The sequence below is a fragment of the Borostomias antarcticus genome, assembly GCF_949987555.1.
Source record: "Borostomias antarcticus genome assembly, chromosome: 10".
Taxonomy (NCBI): Eukaryota; Metazoa; Chordata; class Actinopteri; order Stomiiformes; family Stomiidae; genus Borostomias; species Borostomias antarcticus.
In genome coordinates this window covers 1,731,739-1,747,772 of record NC_140243.1, presented here as the reverse complement: position 1 = coordinate 1,747,772, position 16,034 = coordinate 1,731,739, and the positions used below count along the sequence as shown (strand labels likewise).

Genomic DNA, 16,034 nt, shown 5'->3' with positions numbered 1-16,034 from the left:
GTCTCCAAGTATTTGCCGTTTAAGGCATTCTACTAACTTTTCGGTGTCGACCAAGATATCATTTTTCAAAAGACGTGTCTATGAGAAATCCCATTCATTCTCTCGGCATTATGGAACGCTTCCACTAGGGGGCGATGAGATTACTTTCCCTCCCTATCCGAGAGAGAGAGAGAGAGAGAGAGAGAGAGAGAGACAGAGAGAGAGAGAGAGAGAGAGAGAGAGAGACAGAGAGAGAGAGAGAGAGAGAGAGAGAGAGAGAGAGAGAGAGAGACAGAGAGAGAGAGAGAGAGAGAGAGAGAGAGAGAGATTGATTGCGAGGCTACAGGGACTGGGACAGATGTAGCCTATGAATAATATTTCTTGATATATGCTTGATGACCCTTGTGCATATTCATATCCACTATCCACGCAACGACCCCACAACTCGGCCTCAGAGTAATAATTTCAGACAAAATATAATTATTTATGGAAAAGCAATACTTTAAATCTGCAGCCTTCACAAAGCCCTATGGATGTATTATTTTTGAAAAAATGTTTATTTTAATCCACATATTACATATTATACCTTTAACATTGGATGTCAACCGACCTCACACACTAAAGAAGAAGAAGAAGAACTGCTCTGTGATTGGCCACGGGAAGGGGCGTTCGTTGTTCGTCACATCCGGGCGAGTAGTCAGTAAAGATGGCGGCCGTCACCAGGGGTTCGTTTACATTTGTGAGACGACTGGTAGGTACACCTCGACATTCTTCCACAAACTCGTTTGATGAACGAGTGAATGAATGAATGGCGAAGACAGTCCGTCTAGGAAAGAGGCCAACGTGACCTTAAAACCAACAGTATTGCATGTGACCCCCTAATATCCTGCTAGTCTCCTGCTAAACTAGCTAGCTAGCAAGCTATCCTATGCATAAGTATGCTAGCTAGCAAGCTATCCTATGCATAAGTATGCTAGCTAGCAAGCTATCCTATGCATAAGTATGCTAGCTAGCAAGCTATCCTATGCATAAGTATGCTAGCTATACAACTGTAACGTTAGTGTAGGCATTATGGCAATGCTAACTTATATAGTACTAGCTGGGTAGCATACATACAACTAGATTGTTTGTTAATATGCATAATTTATCACTAGCTAGCTAACTAGGTGACTAGCATAGCTAACTAGGTGACTAGCATAGCTAACTAGGTGACTAGCATGGCTAACTAGGTGACTAGCATAGCTAACTAGGTGACTAGCATAGCTAACTAGGTGACTAGCATAGCTAACTAGGTGACTAGCATAGCTAACTAGGGGACTAGCATGGCTAACTAGGTGACTAGCATAGCTAACTAGGTGACTAGCATGGCTAACTAGGTGACTAGCATGGCTAACTAGGTGACTAGCATGGCTAACTAGGTGACTAGCATGGCTAACTAGGTGACTAGCATGGCTAACTAGGTGACTAGCATGGCTAACTAGGTGACTAGCATAGCTAACTAGGTGACTAGCATGGCTAACTAGGTGACTAGCATGGCTAACTAGGTGACTAGCATGGCTAACTAGGTGACTAGCATAGCTAACTAGGTGACTAGCATAGCTAACTAGGTGACTAGCATGGCTAACTGACATGCACACCCTCACAGTGCTCATCAAGCTAACTGGGCTACGTTAGCTACTCACTGTTGACAACAGTGACTGAACTTGAATGACAATGTCATGTCTCGGTTACAACGTCTTTGTCACAAACGGAACGGGATTTCGGCCAAGCCTTGGTCACGTTGAGCGGTTTGAAAATGTCCTTTGCACCTTATTACAGTTATGACTGAATTGCTGTGTACATTAATAATCTAGCTAACGTTACCTAGGACAGTGCAGTGCAGACGCTGTTCTGCTAGCATAAGTCGTCTAGTCTAGAGATGAGAGGACTTTTTCGAAAGGCCATGTGATGATAAGAGACTAGACTATTCTAGTTTTTAAAGATGTGCCCTTTTCCTAAGATATATTGCTCTACCCTTTTCTCAGATTTTTATTTTACTAGATATAAACAGTTGTGGTGCCGCTGTCATGCAAATGCCTAGCTGCCAAAAAGTGAAATTTTCTAGGAATAAATAACAGATTGTTATTATGCTTCCACATGCCATAGTATTGGTTGACTTGCAATCATCTTAATTCTTCCCAGTCTGGTGTAGACACTGTCCTGGGGGTAGGTTGAAAAGCTTAGAAGTTTTGATTTAATGCAAAGGGTCCGTGCCATAGGCATGAGCACATAAGCACCAAAAGCAACATCTTTGTTGTATGCCCAAAAAGTGTCCCCGTCTTGGGTGTATGCACAGGTTAATGGCAGTCAGTCAGAGCTTGGAATTGATATATTGATGGAATGTGCTCTAGCAAGTAACATAAACATGCATGCAAAGATGAGAGACATGTATATCACAAAATAAGTCCACCTATCAATCTCCCCCATGTTGACCTGTCTCGTTCCAGCTCTCTCACCAGTATAAACATTGCTGCGCCAGGGTCCACACAGCCAGGCCTGACTCCACCCCCTACCTCCCTTATGCATTCATCCCCAAACGGTGCAGTGCACGTTTGTTCCACACCAGCTATGGTACGCAACTGAATGTTTTTGCTACAATTAAGCCTATGAATGAATACATTGACACCAGCATAGCATGTTAAAGGAGTAGTAAAGGGAAAAATCATGTTTAGCCCTGTGTTAAGGTTACTTATGATCATATACAATATTTAAAAAAGCCTTTCCAGATGAACTAGAATCTTACTTTATGGCGAATTATATGTCAGAATGCCAACTAACACCTCGGTGAGTTTCTCGTCTTTGAAATTGAGAGTTTAACATGTTTTTGAATGATTTTTCAAGGTGCCCACCCACATCCGTTGTATGACCTAAACGGTGGTAGAGCAATTATCAGACTTTCTCAAAAGTGCTAGTTTTGTCAACGTTTTGATCTGAACCATTGTATATGATCATAAATAACCTTAAAACAGGGCTAAACATGCATCTTCCCTTTACTACTCCTTTAACCTACCCTTTAAATATGCAGTTTTAATAAAGATAACTGTTGTTTTCTTTACAGCCACAGCTGGACCAATTGTTCAGTTCAATCTCTCTGATATTGGGGAGGGCATCATGGAGGTGACTGTGAAGGAATGGTAGGAAACATTTGAAAAAAAAACATGGCCCATTATTTACTCTCCATAGACTATTATTGCAAAATAGCGAGGGAGGGAGGGGGGGTCGACATTTCCTCTGATTTCTTTTTTAGGGATTTCATAATCTTTCGGATGTATTTTAGGGAGCAAAATAGTGTCAGCATGGGAAACGCCTCAATCTCAAACCAGCCACAATTAAATAATTGATATACATCTGCTTATAACTTAGATGCTTATATCTATACAATATCATAGTTACGTAACTGTAGGACTAGCCAAAGACTTGTGGGTGCAGTATTTATTGAATATTCAGTAGCACTTATTCAAGTTAGCCAGGCAGCATTAATTGGTCATATTTAATCCAGAGTGAGAAGGAGGCTTCCCTATAAAATTACACACTACTGTACACTGAGCCCACGATGAAAAAGGAGGTGATGCCAGACTAATGCAGGCTTCTTCCATTCATTAAAGGGCCACAGTCAGGCTTAGTTAGGTTGATATTAAATACTGATAAGTTGATATTGATATTGCTCCAGAGTCCAGTATCGGCGTGTTTTACACCACTCCATCTGACGCTTGGCATTGCGCTTGGTGATGTCAGGCCCTCTCGTCCAACATCAGTGTCTGACCTCACAAATGCTCTTCTGGATGAATGGTCAAAAATGTTCACAGACACTCTCCAAAATCTTGTAGAAGAGTGGAAGCTGCTATAGCTGCAAAGGGGGGGATCAACTCCATATTAATGCCTATGAATTTAGAATGGGATGTCATAAAAGCGTAATGTGTAGATGTACCAATACGTTTGTCCATATAGTGTACATCTCTACACTAGTTACATAATGTAGAGTCTTATAGACGTGTTGGGTAAAGTGGCTGCAATATCTGAAGTTATATCTAGATTTTCTGTTCTGTTAGGTATGTGAAGGAGGGAGACAAGGTGTCACAATTCGACAGCATCTGTGAAGTACAGAGCGACAAGGCCTCTGTCACCATAACAAGCCGCTACGACGGTGTGATCCGCAAGATTTACTATGAGGTGGACTCAACAGCTTTTGTTGGCACAGCACTGGTTGATATTGAGACAGAGTTGGGTCCAGGTAAGTAGAGGAAACATTGCAGATACTTTGAAATTCACCGAAAGAAAACCCACAACATACCAGAAACATGAAATGTGTATGCACAGGTTTTTACCAAGTGTTAACGCAGCATGCTTTTGTATAGCGTTTGGAAACCTTTCATTTTAAGACCTGCTGTGTGGACTGAGCTAGGGTATAGTAATAATGTTATAATGTGGTGGATTCTCTATTTCAGAGGTAGTTCAGGAAGAAGATGTTGTGGAAACACCGGCAATGTCACTCGATGAACACACCCACCAGGAAATCAAGGGGCACAAGACGCAAGCCACACCGGCAGTCCGACGATTGGCCATGGAGAATAATGTGAGTTATGAAAACACCCACCTTTACGGCAGTGTTGCTTCACAAATGGTGTTCCATGGGTTTGCAAGTAGAACTGAACAATTTGGGTCAGGTGGAGATTGTGGTTACTCTCAGGAGAAGTAAAATCTGGCCTTTTGAACTTAAAGTGGTAATCTTGAAGATTTCAGTTTCATTGTCTTTTGCTTTTCTGAGACGGGAAGCACAGGGCGTGTTCTTATCGGTCTCTATGCTCTCCTGTAAAATGTATTGCAATCAAAATATGTTTGCATATTTGGGATGACCTTGACATGAGTATTCCTCTGGCACTTGTTTTGGGTGCTAGAGGACTATGAAAGTCATGCCAAGCATGTAAGAATATTCAGATTGCGATACATTTCACAGGAGTTCAGTTTACACCATTTTCTTTAGGGCTCATCTAGCCCATATATTGAAGGGCTTTGCTACAATATCTGAAATGATAGGAGCGGATGTTAGCTTAAATGTTCTGCACTGTTCTACAATACCTTTTTGAAATTGTCCAAGATTTGCACCAGTGTTGGTGTAACTGTGAGATTCCCCTGCTTTAATGCTACACAAAGAATGTCACTCTCTTTCCAAAGTGGGAGTGTTGGTGAAGTACTTTATTTATGCACTTCAAATAACAGAATGATGAGAGGGAGTTAACCCTAACCGTATTCAATCAATCAATCAATCAATCAATCAATCAATCAATCAATCAATCAATCAATCAATCAATCAAAGCTTTATTTGTATAGCGCATTTCATACCCAGAGGCAACACAATGCGCTTTACAGAGAACAAGGGAGGTGGGCATACGACCCACTCTCTACATATTCCAGAGGGAAGCAACAAAACAGTAATCACCCGGGGGCCAGATAAGTGAGCTGTAAAAATTCTTCCCTGTGTTGTGTTCTTCCTGTATTGTGTGATTTCAGTGCTCGATCCCAACTCTTTCATAGAGGATTTGACACATGGTATAATTGGTTAACTATGCATAACTGTGTGAAGTGGAACTTTTGTTGTGCTTACTCTTTGATTTCTTTTTTCCATTTCTCCTCAGATCAAGCTGAGTGAAGTGGTCGGAACTGGAAAAGATGGGCGGATTCTCAAAGAGGACATCCTCAACTTTATTGCTAAGCAGACAGGAGCCATCCTCCCCCCTACTCCATTCCTCGAAATCCAGCCCCCTGCAGCTGTCCCCTTCAAGACGGAGGAGAAGGCGCTGCCACTGAGTGCTCCCAGCCCAGTCAGGCCCAAGCCTGTGTTCACGGGCAAGGATGTCACAGAGCCCCTGAAGGGTAAAGACAAACAAGCTAACGGGATATACTACTTCAAGATTTAGCTGGTTTGGTGACCGAGCCATTCAAAAACTAAATTGACAGCATAATTATCTTTCAATTAGTCTTAATTAGCCACCAATAATGAATATCTTTCTTCTTAATTGCAGGTAATGCCAGTTTTGGGTAATTTCAGAAAAATATAGCTAAATGTTGCTTTGCTATGTGTTCTCTTTTATTATCTGCATATTCTACATTTATCAGATATGTACATTTTGCCTTTTTTGGCGGACATTTTTTGTGTTAAGCATTGCAAATATGCTAAGAGACGTACTTAATGTCTCAGTATGTTTAATTTGGATTTATATCTGAATACATCATCAGATGTCTAATCATCAAGGGTCTAGTCTCGAACCCTGATGATTTATCCAGATATACGTAAATCCAGACATCTGGACCATCTAGATGATTGGAAAAATAAGCTGTATGGTGAGCCATCTTTTTAATGTGTTAATTCATTGTAGCATCTATTCAAATTATGACATGAATATTAGTGTGTCAGTTTTGAGCAGGTATGACAGTTGGCATTCGGACATATTAATTTGGTCAAAACCTATCTTCTGTGTTTTTCAGGTTTTGTTGTAGGAGGGTTAAAAATAATTTCTCCACAGACACAACGATCATGTTCTCAAATGGGTTTCAAGGAATGGAGATTAGACCCTGACCAGAGCACCCTCATCTCAGAGATGTGCCAGAAAACATGAATGCAAGCAATTCTGTGAGGGTGTTTTGTTAATATGATTTGATATATACATGGCATTTCAATGTTCCTTTGACCAGGTTTCCATAAAGCAATGGTGAGGACTATGACTGCAGCCTTAAAGATACCCCACTTTGGATATTGTGATGAGGTGGACCTGACCCGGCTGGTGGAGCTGCGCTCGGAGCTCAGGGGTGTTTCTGAGTCCCGGGGGGTCAGGCTCAGCTACATGCCCTTCTTTATCAAGGTGCCTTTTTCACCTTTGACCCTTGACATGGGACAAGCAGATGTTGATATTGATAATCTCAAATGATGGGCAGATTAACTGGGTAAAACCTAATTTGAAGTTTACATAACGGATCAATTGCAGCTGACATTACTTCATTATACATACATGAATATTGACCCATCCTTTATATGGTTTCAATAATTTATGTAACATTTAATTTCTGTTCTGTTTGCATGTGCAGGCTGCTTCTCTTGGCCTCCTGCACTTCCCAATTCTCAATGCCTCAGTGGATGAGGCCTGCCAGAATATCACCTACAAGGTAGGGTTGAAACATGGTTCATATGTTAAAGCTCATCCGTCTTGTCACCTGAACACATCAGTTCCAATGCTTCCAATGCTAATCCAGCACAATGAGAGCGGGATAGCCAGTTAGCTCATGAGTTCACAACAACTAGCAGCAGCTTCCATAACATTAATGGTAGCGGTCAGTGGCTAAAGCAGTTACACTGATGATAACATAAAGTCATCCCCACCGGGTCTTGAACCCCGGTCTCCTGGGTGGGAGTCCAATGCTCTCACCACTACTCTACTTGTGCGGTGGAGATCGGCGCATCTCCTGGTGTAGATGTCCTAGAGGGAGGGAAGATCACCTCCGATGATGTCATCGATCTATCTCAAATACTAGCTATGATTTAGAATAGTTGCCCAACCTGTGTTTTATGTATGCTAAATCCAGAAGGAAACCTTATAACATGGTGGGGTTGAATAACATCACGGACAGCATCTAGAACACAGTTTAGCATGTCTGGATGTAGCGTTAATCAAAGCATTTCCTTGTGTCTGAAAGTTAAAGCAATTTATGCATATTATCAACCACCAACAATGGAGCTAGTGCATCACTTTATTAATTTTTTTTTACCAAGCAAAGCAGTACTTAGGAAAGCGTTCTCCCCCAAATGATAGGAAGAAAATGAAGCCAGGTCTAACCTTTCTTCCTCCACGTCTCTCCCCTTGCCTCCTGCCAAAGGCAGCCCACAACATCGGCTTAGCCATGGATACAAGCCAGGGTCTGCTGGTGCCCAATGTGAAGAACGTTCAGGTGCTGAGTGTGTTCGACGTGGCAGTCGAGCTCAACCGTCTGCAGACCCTAGGAGCAAACGGGCAGCTGGGCACGGCTGAGCTCACCGGGGGCACCTTCAGCCTCTCCAACATCGGCTCGGTGAGGGGAAGAGCAAAGGAAGAGGGGGCCGAAGGAGTGACTGTGTTCTTGACTTCTGACACATCTAATTCTCCAATGCTTTTCCCTAAAGTGTGCACTCCATCTCCTTACGTAGATGTGGAAGCATACGGTTGGTGCAAGAAATCTCTTAAAAATATTGCAATACAGAAATCCACACGAGTGCCAGACTGGGACACGGGGATAGACTCTGCTTGTGGTCTCTTTTTATTTTTTTATTTTTTTTTATTTTTTTTAATTTTTTTTTTAAAGCTAGAGGAATTTTCTCTTTCTTGGGGATGATGAGACATTTATTTGGGTTTTTTCTTAGCTAAATGATCCACTGAGGATTATATATTCTCTCTTTAAATATTCTCTTCAGAGGTGAAATTAAAGTCTACAGAAAATATTGACATGTCAAAATAAAAATCCAAATTTGTATTTTGTTTGCAATTTCTAACTCAGATTGGAGGCACATATGCGAAGCCGGTGATTCTGCCCCCTGAGGTTGCAATCGGAGCACTCGGAAAGATTCAGGTTTGTGGACAATTAATGGATCAATGAGGAGCACTTCATTTCACAGTCTGGTTTTAGATAGTAATATCTAGGAAATGTACAGGAACACAACATATTTATGTAGTAACTATTTCTTGATTTCTATAAGTACCTGATGACTTTGAACAAGGTATTTACATTCCTGGCCTCATGTGCAGATTAATACTTCTTGCTCCCATGTAGTAATTACTATCTAAAAACGGACAGTAAAATAATGGTAAAGTATTATGATGTACGATTATCAACATAGCACAGTAAATATATCCTCAAAATACATACATCAGCTATGTTCATGGATTTACAAGACCCACACAAGAAAATGAATGTGAAATTATAATAAATGCTGCATTCTACTTTACTGTATGTATTAATGTTGTCACCTGATTTTGTGACCCTTCTAGATCCTCCCAAGGTTCAACTCGAGGGGAGACGTAGTAAAAGCCCACATCATGAACGTCAGCTGGTCAGCGGACCACAGGATCATCGATGGGGCCAGCATGTGTCGCTTCTCCAACCTCTGGAAGTCTTATCTAGAGAACCCTGCCTCCATGGTCCTGGATCTGAAATGAGCCCTCACACCTCTGGATGCAAGCCTCGCTGTGCAAAGCCAGCCACCAAGATCATGTTAGCAAAGAGTGAGTCTCTGGGTTGTCACATTGACTAGGTTTGATGTGTTTCTATACTGCCCCCCCCCCCCCCCCAAATCTCCGCTCTTACCACGGATGACAGTTCATGCCACAGTATGGACTTGTTATATTCTTGACCTTGTACTGTATGAGAATAATGGTATTTTTGGTGTGGCCTTGGTTTGATTCCCTCAGCTTGTTGCCTTACTGATGTACAGTAGAGAGTATATGAGAGTACAGCAGCACTTTCCAGAGGACCTAAGAGAATAAAGCCTCAGTGACCTGCTGTACTAGACGAGGACCTGTATTAGACGAGGACCTGTATTTGAGGAGGACCTGTATTTGAGGAGGACCTGTATGCAGCCCTTAGTCAGGGGAGTATACCTGTAAATGTTACATGTAACTGCTCATTATGCGCTTGAGGGTTGAACTTCATCAGCGATGGTAGTGATAATGGATATTGATATTGACATTGACATATTGACTGCTAATGAGCAAAAATCATAAGATTTATATACATTTAATGTTCATTTCATCAAATTGTTATGGGGGTGCTGTTTTTGTAGGATGTTAAAATTGCTTTCTTCCTTTCTAATGTATTTAGTGTTTAATGGAAATATAGTATGGATTGCACATGCCTAGGTCATAGTTTTTTTTTTGTATTTTGGGAATATAGGTATTATGTACAATATGTGAAGATAGTTTGGAAGATTGGATTGATAGATGCAGGTGTCTGAACTTAAACAACCACTGTTCTGTGAAAACTAGTTTTAGTAAATTAAAAGTATGAAACTTATCTTTGTGAAGCTCGTTTTATTCACTGTACTGATCTTATTCCTGTTGCATACAGTAAAGTAATATTCACTCAAAATACAAGTAGCACACAAAACTGATCATGACTGAGTTAACACCTTTTATTATGTTTTTCCAAACACTTGTTTGCCAGAGGTCTAAAAGAAGAGATACTTGGATTAAGACAATAGCTGTGTTCGGAATCGCTCCCTATTCACTATATAGTGCACTATATGGAGCGTCAGCCATTTTGTTTGTAGTGTCCGAATTCTCCACGGAATTTTCGTTCCCTATATAGTCCACTATTTATTACCCACAATTCACCTTGATTTGCAGGGAACAGTGCATGTACCCTACATTTTCTCCGTTCCCTAGGTAGTTCACTAGATGGTGAACCCTATATAGGGAATAGGGAGTGAGGGAACGAGGGAGCGATTCCCAACACAGCTCAAATCTTGGATTAAGACTATCTTTGATGGAAGGGCGGTACATGTATGATTAGAGGGAAACAAACAGACAGACTGCCATCTGATCTGAGATGGGGACTTTGCTCTGTCACACCCACACACATCATGCATGTATTTGGAGCTAGAGTTACTGTGAGCTGTAAACCCAGAGATGCATATTGCCTTTTGATAGAACTAAAAGTAGCTAGTGGCTTATATTCTGATGTATACTCCCTTACAAATATGTAGTATGGCAGTATTACAGTAGTACCTCATGGTACCACCATTGTACTTTGACATGTACCATGGTATGTGTTGGGATCATGGCAATGTAACATGATTTTATGGAAGTACAATGATATGGCAAATTCCCATGTATACCATGGTATATAATAATTAAAATCTTCAATGGTTTTATTCAAGTATGATGGTAGTACCAACTTTAACGTTAATAGTGTTCTACAGTATGTGTACAAAGGTGTTTTTAGTTGTCCAGACAATTGGCTTTCTTAAAAGTTTATTGATAGCTCTCCATTGTAGCAATCGACTACAAAGTTGGTGAATTCATTTTAACTCACATTTTCTGTCTCGTGATTTGTCTTTAGCTAGTGTCATAATTTGTGCAGACCAACTAATTTGAGATACAAAAACTTCCAACAAACATGGCTAATGTTAGCGGACTAGCCCAAAGTGAGACAGTTGCACTTAACATTGATTTGAGTAAATTAACAGGAATGTGTGATGATACAAACAGTGCAGTAGTATGTCATACTGTAGATACATGGATAGATATTTCTAATAACACCAGAGGGGAAATTCATTCGCTGTAGAAATAGCCTACATAAAAACGCATAAGCACAGTAAAAACAGCAAGGTACAACAAGGGCATTAAAAAGGCACAATCATTACTATAACACCCAAGTCTAAAATCTTAGCTGTACCAGTCAATCAGGCAGTCCACTTAATCAAATCAAGTTGTATGTCAATTGAAGTCATATCCGTAAATGTGAACTGGTATGTCCAAAAAACATCTGAGCACCAAGACAATCTGTCTTAAACCCCTCCAGGCTGGCGCAGGTTCATGGCAGCCCGCCAGCCAGGGACGCATGGAACAGTCTGATGGCGGCAGGTCGGAAGGACCGATGGCAGCGCTCCATAGAGCACTGTGCCAGGATCAGTCTGATGGCGGCAGGTAGGAAGGACCTATGGCAGCGCTCCATAGAGCACTGTGCCAGGATCAGTCTGATGGCGGCAGGTCGGAAGGACCGATGGCAGCGCTCCATAGAGCACTGTGCCAGGATCAGTCTGATGGCGGCAGGTCGGAAGGACCGATGGCAGCGCTCCATAGAGCACTGTGCCAGGATCAGTCTGATGGCGGCAGGTCGGAAGGACCGATGGAAGCGCTCCATAGAGCACTGTGCCAGGATCAGTCTGCCGCTGAAGGTGCTCCTCTGCCTGGCCAGAGTGTCAAGCAGAGGCTGGGACATGTTATGCAAATATTCAGGGCATATTGTTGAATTTCTCCTCTATGGTTGCAGGGAGGGGAGATTTTACATTTTAAATGTTTTTCATTATTCAAAGAATACACATGACAAATCAGTTTTCTTTAAAAACTAAATGAATTCATTGTCCCCATTTAAACTCACAGTCATGTTCGAATCGTTGCCGATCATTATACAACTAGCATTCTGGATATGGATGCTAGGTCTTGGGGGTGTCCAGGAACTTTGTTGGGTGTGGAACTGACCCAATGACCAAGGAGGAGTTTCCTGCTGTAGCTGCTCAGCCTCCTTGCTTTCACGAACCCAGTCCATGTGAAGCTTGTTTTCCATGCGTAGTCTCTCCTTTCTCCTCCTTTGTTGCTTGATCATCTGCTCCTTCACCCACACCTGCCTCTGATTTTCAACCCTTGCTGGGGCAATAGCTTTTTTTGCCCTTTTCTCAAAGGTCTTATTCTCCTCTAATGGAACTAAAGTCTGTAGAAATTTTGGCATGTTTTCTCTGTGCATACAATTTTCTTGTGGGAGCAGTGGAATGACCGTGTTGTACTTGTGCTTGTTGTTAATGGAGTTCATGAGCGCTGAGTTGGTTTCCACTTCTAGAAGACGGGTGTTGAAGTTCCTGGTGAGTAGTAGAATTGTGAAGGCCGAGTTATCAATGGCATCCTCTATACACATAAGGGTGTTCCTACCAGGGACCTCAAAGTCCTGCGAGAACGTTGCCCCTGCACCAATGCCCAAGGACTCTAATTTCTCTTTCATCTGGTCGGCCAAATCCATGTCCTCTACCGAGTGCAGGATGACAAAAGAGAAAAAGATGGCCTCTTCTTCCTTCATCATGTTTTCCTGAACCCGGGTCAGTTTTGGACATTTATTCTGATTGGTCTGAACTGGAATAGAGGGGTCTGAACCAAGTGATGAGCATGGAGCAGAATGATTATGTGCTTGGTTCACTTCTTTAATAGGCTGAGTTTCATTTGTTCTGGGTTGTGTCTCCTGTGATAAACTCCCAGTGGTTTTTTTAAATACACCTTTGTGTATATTCAAAAGCTGATGAGGTACCATTGAAGGAGGAAGTATTTTAGACATTTTGTTCCCTTGAAAGTCTTCTCTATGGGATACACTGATCTCTAAATGAGTAGGATAGGAACCTTGGGAGGAGCAGGCCTGCAGAGGGGATGGCTGGTTTTGTTCTCTCTGTGAATGATTGTGAGAAAAGGGAGTTTGCAAAGCTGTGCTCAATTCACCCAGTGGAGGAAAGTAGCCCCCAAATGGGGAGTAACTCTCTTCAATCTGAGGCCCACAGACCACCTTCGCCTCTTCTTTCAGTTCATCCATGCGTGTGTACTTTAGACCCTCGACGTCAGGACATCTCTTGTTCACATGAGCTAGGGCTCTCTGATATGCAACATCTCTTAGACATGTTTCACACAACCTCTCCTCAGCCAACAGCTTGAAAATCCTGGCCAGATCTATGAGGTTGTCCTCCGCTAACTGAAGATGAGTTCCGTCCTCTCTGAAGTCCTTCAGTGTACCTCCACACATTTCTACCATTTCAGCCAGACGTTTAGCAGTAGTGTTTCCATCGAGCGTGCGGAGCTTGTCCCGCGCCTCCTCCCCTCTGCTGAGGCAGATCAGGGTCATGGCATGGGTGATCCCCTCCGCTGGGCTGCAGCCCAACTTGAATGTGAGGCTTAACAATCTCTCCTGTGGCACTTCAGAGAGTATCTTATAGACGTCCACCAGTCCGGTCCCACCTTCAGTCCTGCCCTTGTCTTCATCTTCTCTGTCCATCTATGTGGTCACTCACTGATAGTACAATATATTCAATACTCTGCAAAGGAATGTGTGATCAGATGGTTTCGAGGGTTTACCTCATCCCTTAATGCGCTGAAAGAGAGGAAGACCAATATATTAAACAACTATTGATACTGAACTCTTTTTTTACACATATCATACAGCATTTATAGTATTTATATGATTTATCTTGCTAACGTCACTTTAGTATTTATATGATTTATCTTGCTAACGTCACTTTAGTATTTATATGATTTATCTTGCTAACGTCACTTTAGTATTTATATGATTTATCTTGCTAACGTCACTTTAGTATTTATATGATTTATCTTGCTAACGTAACTTTACTCCTATTTACAAACAAAGGTTGATGGTCTCCTCTAGCCTATATTCACATCTCCCCCTAAGCACCTGTCTATAAGGACTTGAAGGTGTGCGTCAGCCTTAACAGTCAAGATGGTTTTGTTGGGAAAGAGTTTGACTCATGAGTCATGACTGCTATTACACTGTAACTGCCCCAGGGTAAATGTATGATAGTAGTCACACATAGGGCTGGGTTTAATAAATCGATTAATCGATTCAGAATCGATTCATGAATCCCAAAATCGATCTTTTATTTAATGAATGGATTAATAAATGAAGGTATGAATAGTTCATTCATTCATTCAATGATTCATTCATTCATTCATTTTTGGAAATCAGTATCGATACCCAGCCCTAGTATTGATGTGTTGCATAACTTGGCATGTAATTAAGGTTACAGCTCCAAAAAAAACAAACAGGTTTTAGTAACACTAACTGAATCCATATTGAATCGAATCAAATTGAATTGTGATAATCGATTCTGAACCTTGTGAATCGGAATCGAATCGATTCTTGAAATTCGACTCGATATCCAGCCCTAGTCACACATACAGTCAGTAGTCAAAAAGATTGAGAATGAATGGTAAAGCATTTAAATAGAACATGTCTTAAAACAATCTGAAATGCTGAGGTGGACTAAGGAAAGTTCCCAACAGGCAAAACCCTGAGAATGGAGGCCTAGCCTACTATGCGCATAAACACACAAAATGGTGTTTTGCATAACCAGAGCTTCAGAAGGTATTTTTTCATAGTTACCCGTTTTCTCTGACTGGAAACCTTACACACTTATCCTGATGTATGCAGCTGCTTTAAAGACCTAAAAAGTTCAGCATAAAAAGAGCATAACTTACCGAAACCCTAACGCCGACAGCTCAAACGAGGAAGTAATTCTCAATGGCTCTGTTGCATGTCAAAGTAGCCACTCCCACTTCAAATCTACCTAGCGACAGGTAGCCTCGCGAGAAGAGGAGGAGAGAGGAGGAGAGAGGAGGAGAGAGGAGGAGAGAGGAGGAGAGAGGAGGAGAGAGGAGGAGAGAGGAGGAGAGAGGAGGAGAGAGGAGGAGAGAGGAGGAGAGAGGAGAAGAGCCTCAAGCTGCGTTCCGAATCACATACTTCTACTTGTTACTACCAGTACCTACTACAGCTGCCCTGAGAAAGTACGTAGCCTACTTTGCAAGCAGTAGGCATCCAATTGGGACATACTACCTTGTCATAACATTGCGCCTTGAAAGGTTTTGCCAATTTTTCAAGCTGCAGAAAAATCCATCATGGTTGACATTATGTGTCCAAATGGCAAATTTGTTCCCCATTAGGAATGACATTGTACCAAGTTTCATACACTTTCATCCAACAGGGTGGAAATGGCAGCATTGTGTTCTAAATTGTTTATTATAGCGCCACCTAGGGTTGAATCGTGCTGACTGTTTGTGGTCTAGTTACTCATGTCTGTAGTTTGGACCTGGTGAGTATGTTTGGTCCAGGACTTCAAGACCTTCCAAGCATTTCCAGGAAAAATAAGAATAGGCCTACTGACAATAACAATAGATTCCTACACTTAATTATTATAATTTACTAGTGCACTGTGCCCATAGGAATGGTGTGCTATATTGATCCATCGATCGATCTATCCATCTATCAAGTATTAATGATTAACTTGCAGACTTCCAGAAAACTGCACGTCTGCTGCAACTCTCAGTTCTTTTAAATCAAGACTGAAGACTTTTCTTTTTGCCACTGCTTTTTATTAAATCACATAATTATTAATTCATACACTGCACTGTAACTTTTATTCCTGTATTTTACTTTTCCTGCATTTTGTATTAAATGTCCTTTTTGCATGTCGTTTTATATGAACTTTTATGTGTTTCTTGCACTTTGTCTTG

General features: G+C 41.6%; 2 protein-coding genes across 2 annotated transcripts; one reads left to right on the top strand and one right to left on the bottom strand.

Moving 5' to 3' along the window:
- The first annotated feature begins 680 nt into the window (after positions 1-680).
- On the top strand, positions 681-10,039 carry dbt (dihydrolipoamide branched chain transacylase E2). The gene is made up of 11 exons (XM_084444754.1): positions 681-730; positions 2,466-2,589; positions 3,077-3,152; positions 4,068-4,249; positions 4,464-4,591; positions 5,652-5,889; positions 6,709-6,875; positions 7,099-7,176; positions 7,885-8,076; positions 8,539-8,610; positions 9,030-10,039. Exons 1-11 carry the CDS (start codon positions 686-688, stop codon positions 9,195-9,197), a joined length of 1,470 nt encoding a protein of 489 aa, XP_084300880.1. The 5' UTR covers positions 681-685; the 3' UTR covers positions 9,198-10,039.
- A 1,923-nt stretch (positions 10,040-11,962) lies between these two features.
- ticam1 (TIR domain containing adaptor molecule 1) lies at positions 11,963-13,785 on the bottom strand (the record flags this gene model as incomplete). Its single annotated transcript, XM_084443845.1, has 1 exon — positions 11,963-13,785. The coding sequence occupies one exon, from the start codon at positions 13,783-13,785 to the stop codon at positions 12,106-12,108; it is 1,680 nt and encodes a 559-aa protein (XP_084299971.1). The 3' UTR covers positions 11,963-12,105.
- Between the last annotated feature and the right edge of the window lie 2,249 nt (positions 13,786-16,034).

What these genes read in the sequence shown, in the direction of transcription:
- dbt (XM_084444754.1), top strand. Translation starts at nt 686, where the DNA reads ATGGCGGCCGTCACCAGGGGTTCGTTTACATTTGTGAGACGACTG. An exon ending in TTTGTTCCACACCAGCTATG is followed by an intron (nt 2,590 to 3,076) that starts GTACGCAACTGA and finishes TTTTCTTTACAG; the next exon opens with CCACAGCTGGACCAATTGTT. An exon ending in GCCTCTCCAACATCGGCTCG is followed by an intron (nt 8,077 to 8,538) that starts GTGAGGGGAAGA and finishes TTTCTAACTCAG; the next exon opens with ATTGGAGGCACATATGCGAA.